The sequence below is a fragment of the Anopheles arabiensis genome, chromosome 3, assembly GCF_016920715.1.
Source record: "Anopheles arabiensis isolate DONGOLA chromosome 3, AaraD3, whole genome shotgun sequence".
Taxonomy (NCBI): domain Eukaryota; kingdom Metazoa; phylum Arthropoda; class Insecta; order Diptera; family Culicidae; genus Anopheles; species Anopheles arabiensis.
In genome coordinates, this window is record NC_053518.1 from 40,987,878 (window position 1) to 41,012,450 (window position 24,573).

The 24,573-nt window shown below is 44.6% G+C and overlaps 2 protein-coding genes across 4 annotated transcripts; both read right to left on the bottom strand.

Annotated features, from left to right (window-relative positions):
* Nucleotides 1–18: 18 nt before the first annotated feature.
* On the bottom strand, nucleotides 19–16,632 carry LOC120902025 (facilitated trehalose transporter Tret1-like). 3 transcript variants are annotated; one of them, XR_005739362.1, is made up of 7 exons: nucleotides 15,787–16,632; nucleotides 13,554–13,586; nucleotides 2,121–2,644; nucleotides 1,848–2,053; nucleotides 984–1,588; nucleotides 464–910; nucleotides 19–375 (listed from the first exon to the last, which is right to left on the bottom strand). XR_005739362.1 is itself a non-coding variant. In XM_040310469.1 (6 exons), the coding sequence occupies exons 1-6, from the start codon at nucleotides 15,798–15,800 to the stop codon at nucleotides 631–633; spliced, it is 1,662 nt and encodes a 553-aa protein (XP_040166403.1). In that variant the 5' UTR covers nucleotides 15,801–16,632; the 3' UTR covers nucleotides 19–630. The 3 variants fall into 3 exon arrangements, 2 of the variants coding, with proteins under 2 accessions (XP_040166403.1, XP_040166405.1); XM_040310469.1 differs by having other exon boundaries at nucleotides 19–910; XM_040310471.1 differs by lacking the exons at nucleotides 13,554–13,586; nucleotides 15,787–16,632 and adding an exon at nucleotides 8,308–9,357 and having other exon boundaries at nucleotides 19–910.
* Nucleotides 16,633–20,912: 4,280 nt separating this feature from the next.
* LOC120899839 lies at nucleotides 20,913–22,119 on the bottom strand. Its single transcript, XM_040306105.1, has 2 exons — nucleotides 22,037–22,119; nucleotides 20,913–21,942 (listed from the first exon to the last, which is right to left on the bottom strand). The coding sequence occupies exon 2, from the start codon at nucleotides 21,891–21,893 to the stop codon at nucleotides 20,913–20,915; it is 981 nt and encodes a 326-aa protein (XP_040162039.1). The 5' UTR covers nucleotides 21,894–21,942; nucleotides 22,037–22,119.
* Nucleotides 22,120–24,573: the final 2,454 nt, after the last annotated feature.

Sequence of the window (24,573 nt, forward strand, 5' to 3'; positions counted from 1 at the left end):
CAGAAAAACACGGCTCAATCACACGTTGATCGCACGTACATTTCAACAATTTATTTCGAACTAAATCTACGCACTTGCAATACTTCGAATACGATTAATACACTGTGTTTTGAACTTGGATTGCATTAAATGGCTTCACCGTGGGGTGTGTGGTGCTGGTCTTTGTCGTCATGCGTATGGCTTCATCAAACTCAGTCTGCCGAATCAATTTCGCAACTTTGCCCGCAACGTTCCATCGAAATTAATCAATCAATACACATCATGTCACCGTTTCGGCATACCTTCCGGAATCTAACGTGCATAGCGGGTTAAGTCGTTGTTTATAGCTTTTGCCGCCGTTTCGTTTCGCGAGAAGATTTACGGAATTTGAAAATACTAAAAATAAATATGTTTATGCATGAGTGTGTGTGTATGTGTATATTCCTGTTGTACTGATTCAATCACCAGTTTCTCCTCGACCTACGATATATATTCTAGAAGGTGCCGCCAGTTACTGAATTGATTCATTGTGCCTGTTCTTATCCCATTTGCTACGTTAAGTACAACTGCGTAGGTAGCATTTTCAATACTCCGCAGTACAGTCAGTGTGTGGTCTTATTCGTCTCCTGCAACTCAGTGTTTTACCCCCTTCTAAGCACCATTTTTGTTCTTCAGCATCAGCTCCACCTCCCTCAGCTTTGCCTCCCGGCTGGGACTGCGTATCAGATGCTCCGTCACGGACGGTTTGGCTGCTGGTTCCGTCGGTACGCGCTGGGGTTGCGATTTGCCCGCAAAGAACGCCTCTATTTCGGCCAAACTTTTACCATGCGTCTCGGGCAGGAAGAATAGGGCGAAGAAAAATCCGATCACAGACACTACGGCAAACATCCACTGCACCGCGTACGCTCCACCGAGCAGATCGGTTATGGTTCTGTAAAAAAGCATTAAAAAATTGTGTTATAAAATGGCGCTTCAAGAAGATGATGCTCTTTTTCCGAGCCTACCGGTAGCTTTGAACGGCAAAGAACATCAACAGATTAGCCATCGAGTATGATATCGAGTGCGCGATGCCGCGAATATCCGTCGGGAACAGTTCTGCCGTCATCGTCCACGGTATGGTGAGCAGCCCAATCATGGAGGCGCACACGTACAGCAGCAAACCGACGACCGGGATCCACGTTAGTGTGGTGGTGCCCTCCTTTATCCAGAGCGTAAACAACCCCGAGACGAACATGCAAATGGCCATGCCGGTGGTTGACACCATGACCAGCTGGCGGCGGGGGAATCGTTTCAGCAGCCAAGCGTTCAGCAGCGACATCGAGAAGCGCGTCAACCCGACAAAGATGGAGGCCGTGAACGCGTTCACCTCGGTGCCGACGTCTTGGATGAAGGTTACCGCGAAGAAGAGAGTGATGTAGATGCCGCTGAACTGCTGGATCAGGAAAAACCAAAACAGGATGATCATCGGTTTGTAGCCGGTTGGTTTGAGGAAGCCGCGTAGCTTTGACTGCTGCTGGCCGTGCCGGTTGACGTTCTTCTGCGCTTCGGCCATTTTGGTTTCACGTTCTTTCAGCAGTGCGTTTAGATGCATTTCCGACAGCGTTTGGTCCTGCAATGAGTAGAAAAGCGAAGAGAAAGTTCAGTTTGACACCTCTGTATGCGAGTAATATTTTCAAGCGGGAAAGTGCCTCTGTTGCCAACGAACATGCTCCCATACGTTTGTTTAATGATGGAAAAAAGGGGAAGGAATTAATATTTATTGAGTAGTAAACTCTGAATGAATTTACAGCGTCGCGTAACGAGAGCAGTATTTATTGGAAAGAGAGACACATTAAACGCTAATTGGATATCGAACATCCGGCACTTACCGTGTGCTCTGGTTGTGGATATTTTTTGTAGAGAAAGCGAAGCGATCTAGCGGCATCTTCGATGCGTCCCTTCGACACCAGCCAGACGGGTGATTCTGGCACGAACAGTTGAATTAGAAGTACCGGCACAATCGTATAGATGATGCAAATCCACGACACCAGCCGCCAGTCCATGAAAGCGCCCTTCGCGTACGCAATAACCATTCCTGCAAGAGGTAAACGCCAGTCAGCATGTTTTATGTTGAACCTTTCGTTCTGCAAAACCCATCTTACCCAGCGAAGCCAGCGTTGGGCCGGAGGAGATCAACGATCCGCGCATGTCGGGCCGGGCCACCTCCGTGATGTAGACGATGGCGGGACTGGTACCGAGCGCGCAGGCAAAACCGGTCAGCACACGCCCAACCATGATCCAGGTGAAGTTGTTCGCCAGCGCGATGGCAACCCAGCCGGCCACACAAGGTACGGCCGCCAGCTTGATCGTGTTGAGCCGGCCGAGAAACTCCATCATGACGCCGGCTACTAGCGACCCGATCGGCACCATGATCACGATAATCGATGCAATCCAGGAGGATTGCGCTTTCGTGATCGGCACATCGCTACCGGGCTGCTCGAGCTGCGGGATCAGGATGGCCGAGTACGCGAGCGATATGCCGATGACGATGTGAAACGAGGCGGCCACAATCGCCGACAGGATCTGGGGCAGGGCGGACTTGATGTTTGTTTCATACTTGCTCAGCGATCGGCAGCTTGCAATGATCTCACGGAACGCATCGTCTTTGTGCTGCTCGCTGTTTTCACTGCAAAGACAAAACGCAACACGAAAAACGGTTAAACACTGCTGTCGGCTATGGGCGAGAGTTTGCACGCGACCAAGCAAAGGCAACTGCAGTAAAATTGTGCTCAATTGATCTGCGGCTGGTTGGTTGGTTTGCTTGCGTTGGATGTATAAAGGGGTCAAGGCTTGATGCTGTGCAGTTAAACGATCGTTAACCACGGTGGTGGATCGGCGGACTAGGAGGCATGGAAACCAGAATATTGGTCAATAGAGCAGTGGGGCGCCATTAGGAAAGGGAATAGGATTGCGCTGTTAATTTCCGCGATTAGATGGGAGGGCGCATGTCAACAGTAATAACAATTCTGGTTCTATTCATTTCTGTAGTGTCAAAGCAAATCATCTGTATTAATTTGTCATGCATCTTTACTTGTTGTTATTTATGAGCAGTAATAAAGTACCCGTGGATGGAGTTTTACTGTTATTTCATCGGATGCTAAAATGGTGACACATGTTAAACTGCAACCATGGAGGACTTAAATGAGCTTAAATGAATTACTTATGTTCTACGTGACACTGTACATCAATGTTAAACAGAATAATTAAATGATTATTCTCTTCTGGAATGATTGAATTGCAATTTGAAAAGAAAAAGATGGAAGTATGTAGGTAATTTTCAATAAAGCAGGATCTTAACAAACTTTAACTATTATCGCTCATTTATTTCCCGTCACGTGAACATTTATCTGGTTAACTCTTCGAAGGTCTTCTTGTTCTTCTTTTGGCTCAACAACCGTTTTGGGTCAAGGCCTGCCTGTACCACTACTTGTGGGCTTGGCTTTCAGTGACTTACTTCGAAGGCAGAGGCTCTTCGAAGGTAGTTATCGAAACATCAAGCAAAATTTAACTAAACAAACAAATAAAATAACATAAATGAAGTTAGCCATACATGGAGAATTGGCCGGTCCCGTGGAACAATTCTCAATTCGTAAAACTTAAGAACGCGCTCAACATGGGCTCATGTCCCATATCGACCAAGCCTGCTATACTAGGCTATACGAACACCAAACAGCCATTCAAAAGTATATAAGGCAATACAGGGCTCTGGTAGGCAAATATCTATGGTTATTGAGCCAAATAACAATCAATGCTATGGACATTTGAAATTCTGAAATTAGTATAAGAACATATCTTACAAATGTGTCACTCGTCCCAGGAAAGCTTTGTTGTTAAGCTTGTTAAACTCACGAAAACAGCAAACCTGTATGCAAATGAACTAGTTCTTATTAAAAATGTATCCATGAATGCTTTCAAATTAGCATGAATGCGTAATAAATCTTAAAGTCTCATTTAAAATACCCAGGTATTGGGAACGATTCTTTTCTAATTTTGGTTTCAGTATTTTATAATAGTTAATAGTAACATTTAAAGTATAACAGAGACAGAAATCTATGTATATCATTTTGGAACTGAACAAATTAAACTTCTGAGCATTAACCATAGCATTAACCTACCAGTTGCTTGATTCCTATTTAATTTTGAAAGGTATTTACAGTGCATAATGTTTGACTTTTATTTATTTTAAGGGTATCCCTACAAACATTCAAATAGACTTTAAAAAAAAAAACAAAGTGCCTTTTGTGGGTCGAGTTTGCAAACAGTCACCTACTACCTTGAAAAAGCTCGTCCAAAAAAGTTCCTTCAATTGGTTATATCACGATTTGCCGTTTTTCACTTGGTAGTAACTATTTAAAATAATTCCTTTGTTACCACCTTTGAGATGCTTTGGCCAATGATTTCTCATCACCATGTACCTCAGCTTGTGGATCGCAAAAGCATGTTACTATTGATTGTGATAATGGACATCTTTCTTTATTTTGCATTGGAGACAGCCTATCCGAATTGCCATTCTTCCTCCAATTGATCCTGTTGCTCTTGAAACTTCACAAAGTTCAATGTCATCGCCCGGGGTGGCCTACGACGGTACGATCTGCAAAAATGCTTTCAGCAAAGATTCTCCATCATACTCATTTATTATTCCACTTATGCTTTCTCTACTCCAGTCGCTCTTGCTTCCAAAAGACTCGCAAGCAAAAAAAAGAGAGCCGTATACAGTGGCAGCAATTGCGTGTACGCGCCCGCCGCACTAGAGTCCGCTCAACCAATATGGACGAAATACCCTTGGAAGGTGTTCTTGACAAGCGGAGCGCCACGTTGACCTTCAAACGCGATGGCGTCGCGGTGTCTGAGAAATGGTTTAAATGTTTGCCGGTCGATATTATCGGGCGCATCTCGTACCGCAGTATTCGGGAACCGGTTTGATGCAGCATGAGCATCCAAAAACATATACTGGTTGGGAAAAAAAGGTGAAAAGTGCGAGACGCGTCATGGAGAGCAAAAGGCAACAAAATGTGTAAATTAATTCGCACCAATTTGATGCCCGAGTGAAAACAAAAACCCACACAGCACAACAGCTCTATCGCTCTATGAATTTATCACCATTTAGCAGCACGTGTTTTGGAGATTAAGGAAAAAACAAGGCGTGCAGTCGGATTTGTCTCTAGCGCTGCTTTGAGTATCGCAGCTCGCCGCGTAAAGTCCAAGGTAATAGCTCCAGCGTGACGCCGTTGTTTTTTTCCATTTCCAATTCGGAAATGGAGATAAAGCAGCCAAGGATGCGCGAACCGGGTGTTGCTTTCGGCTGACCTTGACGACTTATTATCAGGTAATCGAACCATCATTAAAGCCTGACAGTATGACCACTACCACGCACGATGCAACGTTAGCATCTCGTCTCTTCTTATGTGTCTGGAGGAATATATCTTGCATTGAATTCAACCCTGCCCGAATGGACTCGATGCTCCCGGTTGCTACAAAGAAGCGTAATTTATTATCATTTACTACTAATCGAGCAAGTCAAACGAGTGAATGATACGTAAACCAAGACGCGTACGCCGGTTCGTCACGTGAGCTGCCACAAGAAATGGCTTAAAGGTGCGACGAAATAGAAAACCCACCCTCGTTGATAAGCATGTGAATATGATCGATCTGCTTATTGATTCTCGTACACTCGCACACATCCACACGAACCATCTGCAGATAATTTGTTATCAATTTAAAGTATTTATGATGAGTGTAATCTCGCGTGAATTTCAGTGTTTCTTCTCTTGCTGGATCGTAAATCAATGCTGTCTGTTTGATAGGGATGGAATGGTCAAACGGTGGCAATAGAAAGGCTTTGTTGAATTGTTTATTTTTATCACTTGAGACTTTAGTCCTTTAGACATGGCTACCAAGTGACTAATTGGTACATACACAATGAAACCATTTTTCAGAATTGCCAATCTCTAGTAAAACTTAATATTTTGTCCCTCCGGCACAAAGAAATGCGACCTAAACATTAACAGACACCCAGCCCTTAAAGTTCAACACAGGAAAACAAAGTCAAACACCAGCTTACATGTCCCGACACTGTCCCTACCATTGGCTTTGGCTTTATTTAATGCTGAATCACGTTTCACATCAGCTGTACTTTGCGCGTCAGCTGGCCACGTTCCTTCATCAGCTGGCTGTTGTCTGGTAGGCGAAAGATGGCAAAAAACGAATTTCAACAAAGCAAAGCAAATAGATTGCCTACGGGAACTTGCAAGACGGTCCCGTGTATTTGCTACTTCGTCTCAACAAACAAACCGGTTCTGGAATCGGTAACGGTAATTACCGCCAACTTTCCCAATGGTTTTCTGTTGCCGCAAACCATGGCCAATCGTACCGGTTGTACCGGCGAACTAGCAATTGTAGCGAGCAAAAGTGATGAACCCGATCCGTGGCAGCGTCGCTGAGACAGGTCATCTTTAGGTCGTATAGTTGGGACAATCTTTCCGGTACTGAGATGGTGGTTTGCTACTACATATACCGCAATAAAAATACGAACATACTGAAAAATCTTTTCAAATCTCTAGATAGCTGTAAATATTCATAATTAATTACATTTCAAATGCACACTCAGTCGAGTACCAGAATCAATAGGGAGTGTACCATTAAATTAGAAGCCGTTTCACTCACCACGGAAGCTATTTTTGAACCTTGAATTCACTAGCAGGCAGATTCGCCGTCAGATCAGACACGATCAGTGGCGATCGATTGATCGTTTTTATATTTCTCCTCATTGCCCGGTACCGCAAAGCAATCCACACTTGCTCCGCCAGCTTTGAAGCTGGCAAAGATATGCTGGAACGGAACCAAATCCAACAAACTCACCAACGCCTCAACAAAATGGCCGGTACAGGTTGCGGTAAGATAGATGGTGCTAGTGATTCTGGTTTAGCATGCCACTCGCGTACGTTGCCTTTGATGCCGATCGTACGAAGGAAATAAAAGTGGCAGTGCTGTGATTGCCAACGAAGAACGATGGCTAGGGAATATTCGGTAAAGGAAGGCATTAAATAAATCTGCTACAGCAGTGCTCTCCAACCTTTTAGGACCACTTCTGCACTTTCTGCAGTCCGCTGCTTTATAGATGGCGAGAGAGTAGTTGCTTATATTTTCATCACACTATTATAATTATTCTTGGAGCTTATAGGAGGTACATCATTAGACGAGCCCAAAAAATAAATTTATTAAACGGCGCAGACCATAAGTTGAAAACCACTGCGCTACAGTATGCCAGGAAATAATTCCTATGGCAAATGTAATCATAGGCCTATTGGTTGAAGTACAAGCAAATCGATTGTACAATTGAAGTTGCACATCCAAAGCATACAAATTGCAGTATTATCGATTGTGTAAACAACGTATTACAAACGTTGATTCAAAATCAAACTAGCCATAATCGATGTCATCGTTGATAGAATAGAGTTCATAGAAGTTAATTTCCCCTTATGGGCAGTATATATGCTTCCTAGCTCAATCATTTTTGTTATTTGATGCCAAGAGTTTAGCATCTTTAACGGAATGTAACTCATTAGCCGCTCGAAACTCTTCTCCTATCATCAACTACCAACCAATCCCACACAAACAACTCTGCCTGATCGTCTGTAAGTGAATGACATGCCTTACCGCTGACATTGGGACAGGTGTGCATGTCTCGTGCACGGTTCGGAAGGACCAGCCAGCTGAGCAGTGCAAACCTGGCAACGTTTCAAGGTGCCCCTTGCTAGCAAGCTAACCGGGCGAAGAATGAACCGTTTTGTTGTTTGATCGAAACAATCACACCGCAACTGACAACGGTTAATGCTCAACTTGGCAGCCTGTTGGCCACCGATTGGACGTTTTACCGATTGCGTGTAAAGGAATCTCGTTTTGGAATAAAAAAGAAACAGGGAAATATCTTCCGATAGGGCAGTGACATTGACCTTGCCTTTGCTGGTGGTTGATATTGGCATTCCTACGCACAAACCGTGTCACAGGGCTGTTGCGCTTTTTGCTCATTGGAAAGGAATGTGTTTGAACGATTGATCGCACACTGTGTCATGGGCTGCAATGTGCACTTCCTTCGCATAGTGCACGTCGAGGAGTAAAAAATAAGAAAGAAAAAAAACACAACCGTTACAAACTAATTTATTCCATCCCGGGTACGACATGCTGGCCGAGTTCATGAACCATGTTTTAATGCTTGTTCAATGTGATCGTTTTACAATTGCATTTGCCCTCGCTCACATACCCACACACGCACACAAACACACTCTGTACCTTATTTCCATTCAATGAGTGTTTTGGAATTTTCCAGCTCCAATAGTGCTCCTATTGCTGCTGCAACTGCTGCCACACTTTATCCTGGCAGGGCAGAAGTGGAGAGTAAAAATGGGACGTTATCTCAAACCCTGCTGACCCCGCACTACGGTACCGGGACACAATGTTGCACAACTCGTGCTGGTTAACACTGTCGCCCGTTGGTGGACGTTAAGGACTTTCCTTTCAACCGTAAGTTATAATATTGCAACCACTGATAATTGCACTATCAACACCGTATCGAGATGCACTATAATTCCACTAGCTGTGTACCATTTACACGAACGAAATCGCTTTACATCACCGAGCGATGGTAAACTTTTAATTGTATTAGCAAACGGTCTTGCGTAACCATTCCAGGAGGTCTGCGGACTATGCAGCACATTGTAGCGGAAATTGTGTCACTTTCCACATCGCCCTCTGGTATCCGGAAGTCTCTGAACGCTGATGATGTCGTTTATGCTCAACCATAAGGATGCACGGAAACCACTAGTGTAGTGCACACAATCCGATTAAAACGGACGGAACCTGCTTGTCGTTTTCACTATCGATTACACAGTACAGCTGCAAGTGAGGAACTAGTCTGAAGTAGCGTCAATTGCAACAATTGCTGGCATGCTCAATTTGTGCTGATTTCGTTGCAGAACAATCTGGATGCAGAGAACGACTCAATTGTCCCGATCTCACCGTGCCCGAGCTGATTTTGTTCACACACTTTCACAACATTCAATCAATAGATGGCCAATTGAATGGTCGTTTCGATGCTCACATAAAAGGACACTTTTTTCTCAGTAATGGAAATCACTTTTTCCAGAACATTTCCAGGTCCTGCTTGGCACAAGTTCTAAGTAGCACTGGGCTCCTTTGTGTTTGGCCGCTGCACGCAAAACGGTAACCACCACGCACAGCGTGAGCTGTACGCCAGCCGACAACCGACGGCAATCGACAGGACCTTAAGTTTTGCTTTAGGCCAGGACGACCGTGACCGAACGACTGCAATCAGCTGGGACGTGGCACCGACACTGCAGCTCACGGCTAGAACCGAGCACGGGGCGCGCGTCGGGAAAATCCCCGCCTTAATGTGTGGAAAACAACCACAGCGCCAGCACACTCATACGTAAAGCGTGACGCGTGTGGAAACGGTGCCGATGTGTGTCTGTGGTGGTGTTTTTCTTTCTGGCAAGCAAAAATAAATCGCCTCCCTTCCATTTTCCGATCGCCAACCGTTCTCTCGGCCGAGGTTTGTTTGGTACCGAACCGGGGGGGTGCAGGTGGCGTGTGAAAGTTCGGTGCCAAATTTGGATACTTCTTGCAGTGGAGGTTTGGGGAGTGGTGTGAGGCCGCAAGTAACATGTGTTCGCTCAAATCCACTCAACCAGCCGTTGAACCTTCGTTTGCATAGGAAGGTTCTCTAAAAGCGAACGATCGATAGTACATAGCGAAGACACAAACCACCACCGGGCAGCAGCTTATCGTTTTCATCGTGCAGACAGCCGCAGTGAGCGGATGTATCGTTTCTGGAAGTGTTCCAACTGTTTCGAGATCATCCGCTTTGCTTTCCAAGATACACAATTTGCCGTTTATGATCAGTGCGATCGTGAAGGAGTGCAGAAGGCAAAAATATTTGTATTAAATCCTCTCCACCCGTCCCGTTCTACCCACCAGCAGCGTCCATCAACGATCCCGATCGATTTATTGACTTTTTTGAGCCGGTAATTTTGATCTTGCCGAATGTTTGCTTACAGACCAGCAGACGTTATTAACGAGCAATATAGCGAAGGCAATGCTAGAGAGAGAGAGAGCGGAAGCGAAGAAAAATGCATGATCTTTGAACTTGAACGGAAATCTGTTTTCTTTTTAACTTCGATCAACAAACACCCACTTTCAAAGAACGGTTCATCAGTGTGTGACGACGTGTGAGGGAAGCTGCTCTCCAGTATCAGGAAGTCATCATTTTATCAAACTTTCCTTCCACAACGGGACGAAAATAGCATGTGCAAAAATCTCATGCCCTCAGTAGGGTGTAGTGAGTAAAAGCAGCGGTGGACCGTTTTGTGCTGTTTGTTTGACGCTGGGCGTTTGATTTATGGGCGGCGTTGCCCACTACCCACCCCGGATTCGGAAAGCTGTATCGAAAAGTTTATGTTGCGGTCTGACATTAGGCCTCCGCTACCGCCCCGGGTATCTCTGAAGATTCCACTACGCATTGCGTGCCATTTAGAGTCTGTTTACATTGCCCAACGGCGGTGGTGCTCTTCCCCGTAAGAAGAACGATTCTATTAGGCCGTCTGTTTAGGCCGTTGTAGGCGTGCGAAGCGAACGATGACGAACATGAATAGTGATGCCGTACATGGTAACAGTCTTGGCGGGTAGCTTCATTCACACTGAATTTCGCAACGCTTAGCATAACGGAAAGGCAAAACAAAAAAAACGGCAAAACTGTTCTTTTTCCCGAAAAAGCAATTCATTCTGTACAGCATCAATTAAAATGATTCTCGCTAACAAGCTAGGTTAAGGTACCCATCTTCATCAAAGTCAGTCATGTTATCGGATGGCAAAATCATCGTCCCACCTGTCGCACTGGCCTTCGGGGGTTCGTATTACCGGTTCACGGGGAAGCGCCACACCCGATCCCAATTATCGGCAACGGCACAAGCACACACAATCCCCTATACGCTTGGCCAACCCGTGTACACTGGTGTACGGGTGCACCGCTTTCACATTGTGTTTATTTAATTGCCATGCTCAACCCCGCCGAGATAATTCGTCAAAGAGCGTGGGTTAAAATTAAAACCTATCAAATGATTTCGGTTTCTTTTCTTTTTGTTGACAGTCTTGTTGGCCGGCAAAAGGGGTTGATGATTTGCATCTGGTAAGACACGAGGCATTGAATCAAAGGCCATTCTTAAACCACGCGTCCGAGTTCAGTGAGAAGAATGATGTCTTTCTCTTATTTTCATTGAAGTTTCTTACTGGTTTAGCTTCAGTTATATGTCTCTTTGTTTTGCTTCTGTTGAACTACATCGCACCGAAACACTGTGCGGCTGATTTATGTGTGTGCTTCGGCACTCTTCGTTAAGCCGCCGAGTGAGTCAAATAAAGAGCACCAGATAAGGGTACCGATCATGTTGTACTAATTCGCTTTATCTATTTCATTAGAGCGATACCTGTTCCGATAAGCATCGTGTCGCTTCATAATCCACTCTAATTCTTATTGATTTTTGCATCACCATCATTTGGCGGAGCAAAACTGGCTTGTGCTGCATACTTTCTCCACCGTGCTGCTTCTTGGATCATGACTCATTTTCGCTACAAATAGTGAAATTGTTATCGGTGTTCCGAGCGCAGCGGCTGGGTGGGTGGCGTTGGTGATGCAAGGCGTAATATGAGGCTGAGGAGAACGATAGCAGCATAGTTTAGTGCACGGCGGGGAATGGAAGGGCGCAAGAAGGTGTGTAGGCAAACTGTAAACATCATGCTGACAGCATGCTTCGTAAACTGTCGCTCACGATCAGCTCGGCTCGGGTCACGATAAAACAGCGAAACTTCTACCACTTTCGCGTCGTGGCGTTGTGTGGCGTGCGCTGCCAATATTTCACGCCCAGTCAGCATTAGGGTTTGTTTTCACGCTGAATGGTTGTTACTGAAACATTAGATGCCTTCACTAGGGAAAGGGAGAAGAGCTGGGGGACTCGATTTCGCACTTCTACGATCTCACATTCTTAGGGTTATTCGTATCGGATAGGCTAGTCTGATTACAGAACACAACGGGTTACAATTTTGCTCGAGCGATCTTATACCAAGCTGAGCGCCAATGTGAGTATGTGTCGTAAATGAAGCGAGGCAATCGTACAGTAGAAAAAAAGCACCACAATACTGATAATCGATGCGTTCGATACTGAGCATTGCCATTGAATGTGTGTTGTTGTATTGTTTTTATCTCTCTCAAGTGTTACCCGCCTTCCCGCCGGAAGCGTGGCGTCATCGATTCCGCGAACGTGCGCAGCGTACTAGACGTTTGCTTTCATATTAGTTAAGACTTCTAACCCATTTTAGGTGTAGAATAGAAAAACAAGCTCGTAAAAGTGGTGTTTAAAGGTAGAATAATTAAATAAATTATTGTGCATGCAGAATACGTTAACCGTTTTTTGGTAAATCACCAGCTTTATGAACGCTATTTTACAATAAAATTTATGTACAGTTAACAACCCCTCAGCATTATTGCAGCTTAGGTTTGCGTCTGGTAATAAAGCATAAAAACAATCTGAAGAATAAAAATTTTATTTAAAAAAACACAATTAAAGGGGGAAAAGAGGGATTGCATATAGAACGGATTTACTTTGGAGCGTTTCAAACTCCATCTCCTATGCTTATAAAGATTTTAATAACAATAAAGTCAAAAGAAGTTCTTTAAATTTTAAAAGAAATCGCCAAAAACAATTGAAAACGCCAAAACTGTTGGTTCCAGGGAAAAGAGTCAACAAAAAATTTCATTCAAAAGAGCGCACTTGTTTGAAACTTTAAAAAGCGCAATGTAACATATGTTTTAAATTAATATTTTCTCTTTCCTGGGCTGCCTTCTGGTATTATAAAAATGTAGACGAAACACTTTTAACCCCAAACCAACGATCGCTTATCGTACCGTGGTCCCTCACATCATCATCTGCGGGCAGGCTGCAGTGTGTAAGTGCATTCGCATGTTGCACATCGCCACACTTCAGTGCGAGTGCGTGTCGTTTGCAATATTTGTTCGTACAACGAAGCGGTTTGTTATAGTTGATCGGTTCGCTGCTTGTTTGCCATCACCCCCTCTTTCTCTGCTCCCTTTCCCATTTCCCCTATGTTGACCCAGAACACAGGAAAAGATTAGAGCCGTTTGTAGGGTTGGTTGATGATCGGTTACCACCAACCCGTGCACCACAACAGCGACACTTGCGGAAAATCGAAACAAAGCACAAATGCAGAGGCAAGCACGGGAATGCATTCTAGCCCGCCATCGGGTGGAAGAAAAGTGCACTCGTAGTGAGCGTGTCACCTCCCAGAGCTGTGGTTCAGGTTCAGGCAGTTAAGCGGTGGAAAATGAAAAACAAATGTAATCTGTGTAAACAGAGCGCACTAAAACCGTCACCGGAAGTGTGGGATTGCTCACGGCCGATAGTTTGCTCGGTGGGTGAGTAAATAGAGAGTCTTGTACTGTTGTTACTTACCGTTGGTGTAAGCTGAGGACGCTGGATCCGATACTGTAAACAAAGAGAACAACAATGCGATTAGTACAGGGCGAGTAATAAAGGATTTGGAAATAAACAGTAACTTGTCTCTAAGTGTATATGTGTGTGTGAGTGTATGTCCTTGCAACAAGACTAATGGCAGAAGGATATCTGTTTATGATGATGGAATTCCCATTTCCACCATCGTTCTTCTGTTTGGCGCTAGGCAACTGATGAAGGAAGGCTGAGTGATGAGTCGTAGCCTTGTGAGCTCGACCTTGGGCCTTGGTCTAGCACGGACAAAGTTTCCACCTCGCCTATAATTCCACCCAGCACCGAGTTGTTTACACATTATCTTAAGTTTGTTTTCTCGGTAAAGTTGTCGCTCAAAGTTCTCGCTCGAACGAGATGGGCAGCAAATGGCTTTTGATTTTGTCAAGGATGGTGTACGTGACTTTCCCAGGCGTGTGCGACGTTGTTGCCAAGAGACTTTACTAATTAAAAATGCTACTTTTTGTTTAATTTGCTTAGAAAGTATATCCTTTTTGCTGTGTGTTGAGTCTAGTGATTATGCTGCCAAGCATTACAAAGGTTTAAATTTGCTGCGTCGCCTGTTGAAGTATCGTCTTTCAAACATTTGCAAGAAATAAGATATATTTATGCTAGCTACCCACAGCCAATCCAAGGTCACTGTGTGGCTATTGCTCATTTATTATGTATCTTATTTATTTTAATCTTTTGTTGCATTCACAATGTGTTCCCTACTTCTCTTTGGAAACCTTCTCCAGCTCCTTCCAGAAACCTGATCGCATGTCACTTGAGATTTTAGTTTGCTCAGCAAACATCTCGCACGTCCTCTAGCATCTCATTATGGCGGTACCGCACCTAATTACTAATCCGAAGGTCGGGTATCAATCTATCAGCTCCGGACCGGACACTGGCTTCAGGCGAGGTCAGCTTCAGAACCTTTCCCATTCTTTGTGTGCACATAATTGTACCGGCTAGATCGCCGCTGGCCATGGTCGGTGCTGCGGTCTGTATTGGATCATGTTCGTGATCCCGGGTGGGAAATACTTCTGAGAAAACAGGCGCCCACGACCACAGTTTGTATGCTTATTAGATGTGGTTGGGATTGTGTTGATTGCCAACTCTCCAGTGTCGCTAAGCCGCCATTAACCGGTTTGTAGCATTTTCACATTAAACAAACGATCACGTACCGTCCAGATCATCGTTAAAAATGCATTCAACATATCCGTTTTGTAACCACAGCCGGAAGCACTGATGATCGGAAGTAATTACCGTCCGCTTGGTTTTAGTTTTTGCTGACTATGAGTGCTTTGAATAAACTCGCCCGAGAGTGCAACAACCGCTGGTACTGAAGCGTAACACAACATCAAATTATAGCTAAGGGATACATCTTCTCGTGTTCATTCGCTTGGAACTGATAGTGTGTGTGTGTGTGGTGTGAACGGCACTGTATGATTCATGTTACGAATCGACATCATCTTGCCAAGAATTCCCTGATGCATGTTGTCAATATTGTACTGCTGTTTAAGCACGAGAAGTATTCAACGTGATGGTGCATATTTAAAGGCATGTTGCCTTGGTAGGTAAACACGTACGGGTAAGTGCTTTTTTGTCGAAACAATTCAAACCTTCCAACGTTACCACGTGAGATGGTAGAGCAATGAGATGACAAGTGGCCATCGGAGGAAAAGTAATGGTAAAAGTATTGATATTTTATTGACTATCAACAAATACGATGACCGATAAGGTTGCTGGAGTGTATGCTAAGTATACTATTATATGCTAAGTATGCTAAGTATACTATTCATACAAAAGTATGCTAAGTATACTATTGCATAGAAGTATGCTAAGTATACTATTCATACAAAAATAGAACATAATGGTATACTATATTATTAAAATCACGAAAAATCCTTTAAAAAACAACGAAAATTTAGAACAGTAGTCTTAAAAGCTTGAATAAGAAACAAGCTTCCACTAATATCAGAACTAGGTCACTTGTTGCCTTGGTACCAAGTCGATAGCTAATCAAATAGAGCAAACCGAAGCCTAACAATGTGAAACTGCGATAAATACAACCAAAGGTTTAGAATGATGTCAGTGTTTCAGTTTTTAATTCCTGTTTCTAGAACACACTTTGCGCAATAGTAAAAATGACCTCCATTTCCTCTGATAGCCCTCCCGCGCCACGTGATTAGCGCCTTACCTTAATGGATCCATACTCTAGTACTCTAGGGGTTGGGTCTCGTCTGGTGTGTTCAAATAAGCGTCTCCGTTTGGTTGGGTGTTTGCCGGTGTTAAATCGATAACCGATTAGTTGCCAGTAGGGTAACAATGATTCCGGTCCGTAGTTTTTAGTTTTACTCAATTCCTTCGAAACACCGGAATTGGCTGGAGTTATCTTTTCTCGGAAGAAAGAAATTACACAAAACGACTAACGACTAACAGGGCTCGGTCTGCTTATAGTACTATCACTTCGAAGGACGCTTCCACTTCCCTCCGCACGAACGAACGCAAATGACCCCGAAACGCACGAACAGGGCAGCAACTGGAAGGATAACAGTTGTTGGCACGAAAACTTTTACGCGGTTCTATCGATTGCAGTTGGAGTTAGAAACATTATATGTTAAATAAAACAAACACTGCCTTGTGTTTTTGGTTTAATTTATCCCAACTTTGTTCCTTCACTGTATTCGAACACTGTTCACTTAGGTGCACGCTGGCTGCGCCGCTGGTGCACAACGCACCGTTATTAGGCAGACGAAGCTACCGTGGACCACGCCGCTGCTGCTGCTGCTGCTACCTTTACAGCTGGGTCACGGTCAACGTAAAACGTAGTGTGGTGACACTGTTTCCCCTTCGAGCACCACAAGCGCAAAAGCCGCCGACCGATTCGGGCCTCTACGATACAAAGGATTTGGGTGCGTTTGTCCCTGGCACTTGCAAATCGATTCAAACTGTTCGCGTAATTCCGTACGCACTCAGCGAGCGCGAGAGCCGCAGCCGATACAACGCAACCGTCACCGCGAAAGTGTTCGAAGAAACTGTTGCTCTGTACGCCGCCCGGGAACGGCAGCAGCGGTGCAACCTCGGTAGAATATCGGAGCGACCGGTTTTTGAGCTGAGAGGGCATGTCGTCATCGTCTTCAACGCGGTCATCGTGGTGAAATGTTGTGCGGTGGGAGCTGGGGAAGCGAGAAAGGTCTTCTGTTGTGGGGGGTGTGTGCGGGCGGCTGACGTAGGGGTTCGGTGCGTGGCGTCATCGCTTAGGAAGCAGGGTTGTCCAACCATTGATCATGTCTGAGGCGTGTTCTTAAAATTGAAAATATACTTTTTGTGCTGGGACTTGTTCTAATTTTTCTACCTGCCATAATTTAAGAGATCAGTACAAGTCTTTAAGCTCAAACATTATTAGCTATATTTTTTAGGCTTAAATAATTCTTTAAAATGTAAACTTTCGTATTCTTGGACTGGCAACCAACTATCAATTAGCGATCAATTAAAAGCATGCCAACTAAAAAGCATTCAATTATTAAATTCAGACTTAATGCTATATTGGTGCCTCGGTATTACATACACCATCAAAATTTCATATCCTGTAAGAGCATTAACAGGTAAAATAAATTCTTAAAACCATCAATTTGACAGAGGCATACACACATCCAGACTGGCACAAATAAGCTGATTAGAGTGGAAATCTAGAATAGTTTCGCACCGTATTATATATTAAAACTACTTTAACTGATTTTGTCATTATGATTTTCTACCATAAAATGATTTTCTTTTGTCCTAGTTTTACTTGTACTAGTTTTACTCAATAGCTCATATTTGTATATACATGGTAATTAAATAGTTACAAATTTTCATGTAATATATGCTCAGAGAATGATATTTTAATGTACTCCTGCCATCTCCTTGCTTTTAAATAACGGTATTTAATTGTTTAAACTAATATGCGCATAACTGTCAAAACACTGCCTAATACGTCAACCGTCAAAATGGTAGAACCTTGTATTTTTCAGTTGCGGCAACCAATGTGGCCAGATTATTTTGGCGGATTTCGGTACGAGCACCAATATTTTATCTGTAGTTTTCGGTAGGTTAAAATTCGAAACTCAGGGGGGGGGGGGTGCCAATGCGTAAAATAAAAGTTCCATCTCACGAGAATATGCATCCTTTCACTAGGAACTTTGTACTAGGAATTCAAAGCCAAAGAAGGACTAAGATGCACATTTTCTTCTCAGTGGTGGCAAGTTCTTTTTCTCGGGGCTCTACGCGACCGCTTAGGGCCGCTGCAGTGCTCCATCGGATACGATTTTATTGTACGTTTTCGCTGGATTATTTAGATTGATTTGAGAGTTTGGCTGAGTTTTATAGTTCCATGATTAAAAAAATTGAGATTTTTTCCTTCAAACCCTAGATATATATACATCGATATTTTTGGTCACTTTGCCCACAGGTCAAGGCGAGTTTTTTGGCGGCCACCGTCGCAAAACCGTTGCGAAACGTCAAAACCGACGTCACAAGTACTGCAAACCGACGTCGCCAGCGCCTCCAAATCGTTGCGAGTTTCGCTCACTGCATTTTGAAGACATGCAATAGAGCGCATTCTCTCCGTGGTAGCGCGTGGTCCATCCACCAATTTTAATATTTAGCCCAAAACAACGGACTTCGGATCCGATCTTGAGCCGGACCCCCACCATGTGTTTCTACCCACCCCTCGCCTGAAAATTTCATTCTCTTTGTCTGTCGAGTAAGCTTTAACCGCCGACCCCAAGTGCCACAAATCCACTAAACGACCACTAAACGGCTTCTAAACGACTCAAGTTCTCTACCTAGTTTTGCTCGTCAAAGAAAATCATTTAAATTTGAATTTTAATCACGCTGTTCCAAGCAGAGTGACCAGAAATACCGATTTATCTGTATTCCTACCAAGGTGTTATAAATGACAAGGTGAAGTTGTTCAGAGCAAAATGACATTTCTCGACTTGACATTTCTCTTCCGGGGGCTCCGGTATAAATATCGGGGAGGGCTGGTGCGGGGTAATGAAATTTGTATGCAGAGAGTGACAGTTGTCCCCCACAATGTCGCCCAGCAAAAGCGATAAAAATCAACCTTCTAAATACATTATCCTTGATTCCTACCGATTTTTGATATGCCTACCGATTCACAGATGAGCCCCCTAAAACTACCGATTTTTCATTTATCCTACCGAAAATCATAGATTTGTTCGTAATACTGACCAAAAAGTCATATTACCATTTCCCAAATCACTTAATGTATTAAACTCTATATGGAAATCACTAGCAACAAGAACCAGAACTTCAACAGAGACAACTAAGGCCCGTGTCTGCACTTCATGAACTCGAACGCGCTGATAAAATTTTATATGCAATTTGACAGATAATGTAACCCGGCGCTCTAGCAGCAATAGAACACGACATCGAACATGAAAAATGTATAGGACTTCCCAAGCGCCACAGATTAAGCTTAAACGACTGGAAAATTGAATATCCATAGAAAAAAAAATGAAAGCTCCACAGCTTCATTGGTTTGATCAATAGATGGCGTATTACAATTCATCATTATATTGCTATCCTTTTCTTGCAATGTGTTCCGACAAGTTTCATCTTATCATGACCTATATAACCTTCTAACTTTCTGAGCAAAAATCTATATGAATGGTCGTGTTCGTGTGGTCAGATACGTGGGTATCAACACCAACGACCATTACTCTAATCTCACTTGCTTTTCAGTGCTGGTGATTTCGGTTGGAGTTTAGTATTTAAACAATCATATCGCCGTTCTAGTTCTAGCGATGCATAACTTCAATGCGAAACCATACAACAGTACAGAGGAAATGAGCAAGCTCTCCTCCAAGCGATGAAGCTCAGCTGGTTGGGGTATCCCACCAACAGATAGCGCCAACAGCTTTTTTGCTATTTTTAGAATGCATGAGTCGTTTGCCGTCTGCTAAACGATGTCTTTCTATATTCCGTTTAGGTAGAGAGCTTGAGTCGTTTAGAAGGCGTTTAGTGGTCGTTTAATAGATTTGTGGCACTTGGGTTCACATGTTCGATTTGTGGGTTATCACATCGAACATATAAAACCCCATATATTTTTCATGTTCGATATCGCGTTCGATTGCTGCTAGAGCGTCCCAATCATTTGTTGGGTTAAATTCCCTAGTACAATTTTCCGACCAACACTTCAGAAAGGCCTCATGTGACCGCCCGCTGCGCAAATTCGAGCAGTTTTCTGCGTAGTTTTTTGCGTCGTTTTGTGTCAAAAAATACGCAAAAAAAATACGCTAGACTTCAGCCAAAACTACGATAGCCAGCGTATTTATTGCAGTTTTTAGGTGCGGAACGAGCGCCATCTGTTGAAGGAATGGATGAACTATTTCAGACGGTGGAGCAAAAAAAACGGCCGAAAAATTCAAAAATATTGGCGCCCATTCCTTCCTCCTCCTCTTCCTCTAACTCCCTTCCCCTCCCTACCTTGCCTTATACTTGCGCTTCAGCCCGTGCCTTTCGCCGTCAGCTGATTGTGTGTATGCGTTGGTGTATATGTACATTGCGGTTGTGTATTGTAATTGGTGGGTGTTAGTATTTATTTATTCGTGTGTGACCTTGAGACGATGCGGGAGAAGCTGGTTCATTTTGGGATTTAAAGTGTTATCGGTGTATTGATGGTTTATTTTATTTCGTGCCGCTGTTGATGAGGCCATTTAATGCCCGTGCCAATCGAGGGCGAAGAAGCCAATTTCAAACAAGCGTACGAGAACGTCTAACACTGGGCCTGATCGCGAACGATAGTCGATAAAATTTATCCGATCGGTAAATATGCTTGTTGCGTTAGCAACGTCCGGTGATATTTATATATATTTTTTTTTCCCGAAATGATTCACTCGCGGCGTTAGTTAGGTTCTCTTAACTTCACTTTATTGAATTCTATTAACGCAGTACGTAACGGTGGTACTGTAGATTTACTATAACAAAGTGGTTAAAAAAATTCCACTGCGTCCGCGGTGATGACGAGAAAAGAGAAAGTGCTTTCCCAAATTTCCCTTTTATGGCTTTTTCCACCATTGCAAATTCGCGGGCTTGCGATTTGCTCGATCCTCATCGTTAGTCGAGCAGTCCCACAGTCGAGCAGTAACGTGGGTCAAATGTCACTGCTTGACACTTGCGCTGACATTCGATGTTTTCCTGTGTTAAACAATAACATTCTCCCGCCCTGTCGATTGCCCGGAAGCTCTTGACTCTTCAGTTCGTTATTGTTGTTGTGTCGTGACCATGTGTTTTCGCTTACCATTTCGTGGGTTATTCTTAGTGCTGTCGACTATTGATCTCCAGCGGGTAAGTATTATTTTCCTGTTGTACATCCAACACGGCTATCTTCGTGGCCGGCCGTTCGTAGATTCCGGTGCTTGTAGCTACGGTTGCGCGCCGGACTTGCCCGTCCTTCGACTGGATGACCGCCACTACCCGTCCCATGGGCCAAGTGTTTCGGGGAAGGTTTGGATCCACGATCACTACAATGTCGCCCTCCTTAATCGGACGAACCTGATGATGCCACTTAACTCTGCGCGTTAAGGTCGGTAAGTAGTATGCTACCCACTTCTTCCAGAAGAGATTAGCCATAACCTCTGATACCTTCCATGTGGTTTTTAGGGTAGCGACGTCGTCACTGAATACTGCTTTCGGTGCCTCTCCGTTAGCTGTCCCTAGCAGAAAGTGGTTCGGGGTTAAAGGAAGCTCGGATTCGCTGTCAAGTGGTACCTGTGTAAGAGGGCGAGAATTAAGCATCGCTTCGATCTCCGTTAATGCAGTCGTTAACACTTCGTCGGTTGGTAGCCGAGACATCCGTATTTCGCTCATCGCCTTCTTGACGGATCGCACTAGTCGTTCCCAGCAGCCTCCAAAGTGTGGTCCACCAGGTGGGATAAATTTCCACGCGAGACGCGGTGTTGTAAACTCCTCCGCTAAACGCTGTTTGTCTATCGCTTCCCAGGCCTCAGCAAGCTCTCGCGATGCACCGACAAAGTTCGTACCGTTGTCGCTGATGAATTCCAAAGGTTGCCCACGCCTAGCGATGAAACGACGTATAGCTAAGATGCATGATGATGTGGTCAGGGAGTGCGCAGCCTCTAGATGGATGCCCCTGGTGGTGAGGCAGGTGAAGAGAACGCCCCAACGTTTTTCGACTCGTCGACCAACTGCTACGGTTACCGGGCCAAAATAGTCGACGCCCGTGAATGAGAACGGCTTCTGATAAGCAGCAAGACGCTCGGAGGGAAGGTTCCCCATCTCTGGAGGCTCTGGCTTGGCATCACGGTTTTTGCAGTGCTGACATGTCCTACGGATACGATTGAATTCGGCTTGCAGTCTCGGTATGTATGGTTTATATGCTGGAACCTACGATGAAAATCTGCTAAAATTAGTGCTGTCACCTGGTGTTGTCGTGGCAGGATCACGGGCCGCTTGGTAGATTCGCTAACCCAAGGACAATTGGTCAGGCGTCCGCGCATTCTCAGTACTCCGTTGTCATCGACCTCGGGGGACAGCTTTGCAAGTATGCTCGTCTTCGGCAACACGGATTTCCATGTGCAACGTTGTTCGCTTGCGTCACGTGCGTCGGTTAATCGTCGTATCTCCTGTGAAAAGGCATCCCTCTGTGCCAATCGAAGAATGGCATATTCTGCTTTTTCAAGCTCGCCTTGTGTTAGCGGTCCTGTTGTTCTAGCCGTTCTCTTAGAAACGATAAAGGAGACAAATCGTAAGACGTACACTACTGACCTTAACAAGCGATTCCAGGATGAAAAACGCTCGAGCTGAATCCATGGCTTCGTGTTTGTGTTATGATGCATCATGTGTAGCCGTAACTCTTCCTTCGTGTCGGTGGGATATTGTTCGGGAACTGGCCACTCACACTCGGGCTTCCACAAGAAGTCCGGTCCGCGAAACCAGCGACTATCGGGATCTGCAGTTGGTACCTTCTGCCACTTCGTTCCATCATCAGCTACGTTTAACTTTGTTGATAGCCAGCGCCACTCATGCACAGAAGTCGTCTCCAGGAGTTCGCCTACTCGGAAAGCAACGAACTGACTAAATCGGCGATGATCAGACCGCATCCAGCATATCACGTCACGTGAATCGGTCCAGTAGAAAATGCGTTCGATGGCTATTCGGTGTTGGGCGATAATCGCTGCAGCAAAGCGGGCTCCTATGACTGCGGCCTGCAGTTCTAGGCGCGGGATGGATACAAACTTAATCGGAGCTACGCGAGTTTTGGCACCCACCAGAGAGCATTCGATAATACCCCCATCGTTGAAACGGAAAAACGCCACTGCAGCCATCCCGTTCTCGCTGGCATCGCAGAATACATGAAGCTGTATTTTTGCATTTACCGAAGTGAACTGACGATAGCACCTAGGAACACGTACTTGTGAAATAGTCGGCAATACCGCAACCCAAACGCTCCATTTTTCGGCTAGTCGACCGGACAACACATCATCCCATCCAAGGCCAGCACGCCAAATTTCCTGCATAAGAATTTTTACGTACATGAGAAAATTCGCGATGATTCCCATTGGATCGTAAATCGCCATCACTGTTCGCAGAACGTCGCGTTTTGTTGGCATCCGTCCTCCAGATAGCAGCTGTATGTCGTGTTTGGGGGATAGCTTGAAAGTAAATGTGTCGGTTAACGTATCCCACCACATACCCAAAACCTTTTCGGTGCGATCATCGGAGCACATGTTTATCTTGTCTTCGGGTGATGCCTCGCGTTGTAGGTGAGATGTCACACGATGTGAGTTAGACAGCCAGTTTCGGATTTCGAAACCACCTTCAGCATGGATATGCCGGACTTGTTCAGCTAACGTGATGATTTCTTCGTCAGTTTCAGCGCTGGCCAAAAGATCGTCTACATAATGTTCTTCCTTTATGCATTTTACAGCCCGTGAATATTTGTCAGCAAAACGGTCTGCGTTCAAATTTTTAATGAACTGTGCGGTACTTGGCGAACATGCAGCACCGAAAGTCATAACAGCAACTGCATAGACATCCGGTTCGCTACCTGTAAAGTCGTTCTCGTTCCATAAAATCATCTGGGATCGTTGATCATCTGGTTTCATACGGACTTGGAAAAACATTTCCTTAATATCACCAACTATGGCCACACGATGCTCACGGAATTTATATAATACGGATAGAAGCCCTGCCAACAGATCTGGTCCATTTAGTAAATATGTGTTGAGGCTAACACCCTGAACCTTCGCCGCTGCGTCGAAAACTACTCGAACCTTGCCTGGTTTGTTCACATTGAAAACCGGGAATATGGGCAGAAACCAATCTCGGGGGCCTTTCATCGACAGTTCTTCAGGCGATAATCGTCGTATATAACCCTGCCTTTCATAGTCCCTCATTTTCTCAATGACTGCCTTAGCTAATACAGAATCTTTCGACATTCTTTTTTGCAGGCATTTGTATCTTCTCATAGCCATGTCACGAGAGCATGGCAACTTAACATCGTCAAAACGCCACAGCAATCCGGATTCATAATGCTTTCCGTTGAATTTCGATTCCGCGTTGAGAATCCCCAACGCTCGCTCATCATCCTTTGAACGAAGTGTTTCCAACGGTTTGACGATACCGAGCGATTCGAGCGAAAAAAAGTTTTTTACCGCTGCGTCCAGAGCGGCTTCTGCATCTGCGCCGCAGTTGCATATGTGGATGGTATGTATTGCTTGTATGTTAACACTGTTGGAGTTCTTATTACGTGGGCCATATACGATCCATCCCAATGACGTCTTTGCCGCAACGGGCTCATATTTCCCACCTTCCGCGTAACGAGTCGGTCGAACCAAATGATGGTTGTCGATACCAATGAGCAATCGAGGCCTAGCGTTTTCGTACGCATGAATTGGCAAACCCTGTAGATGCGCGTACTGTTTAGTCAGTTGTGTCACTGCCAGAGTCTGGGCTG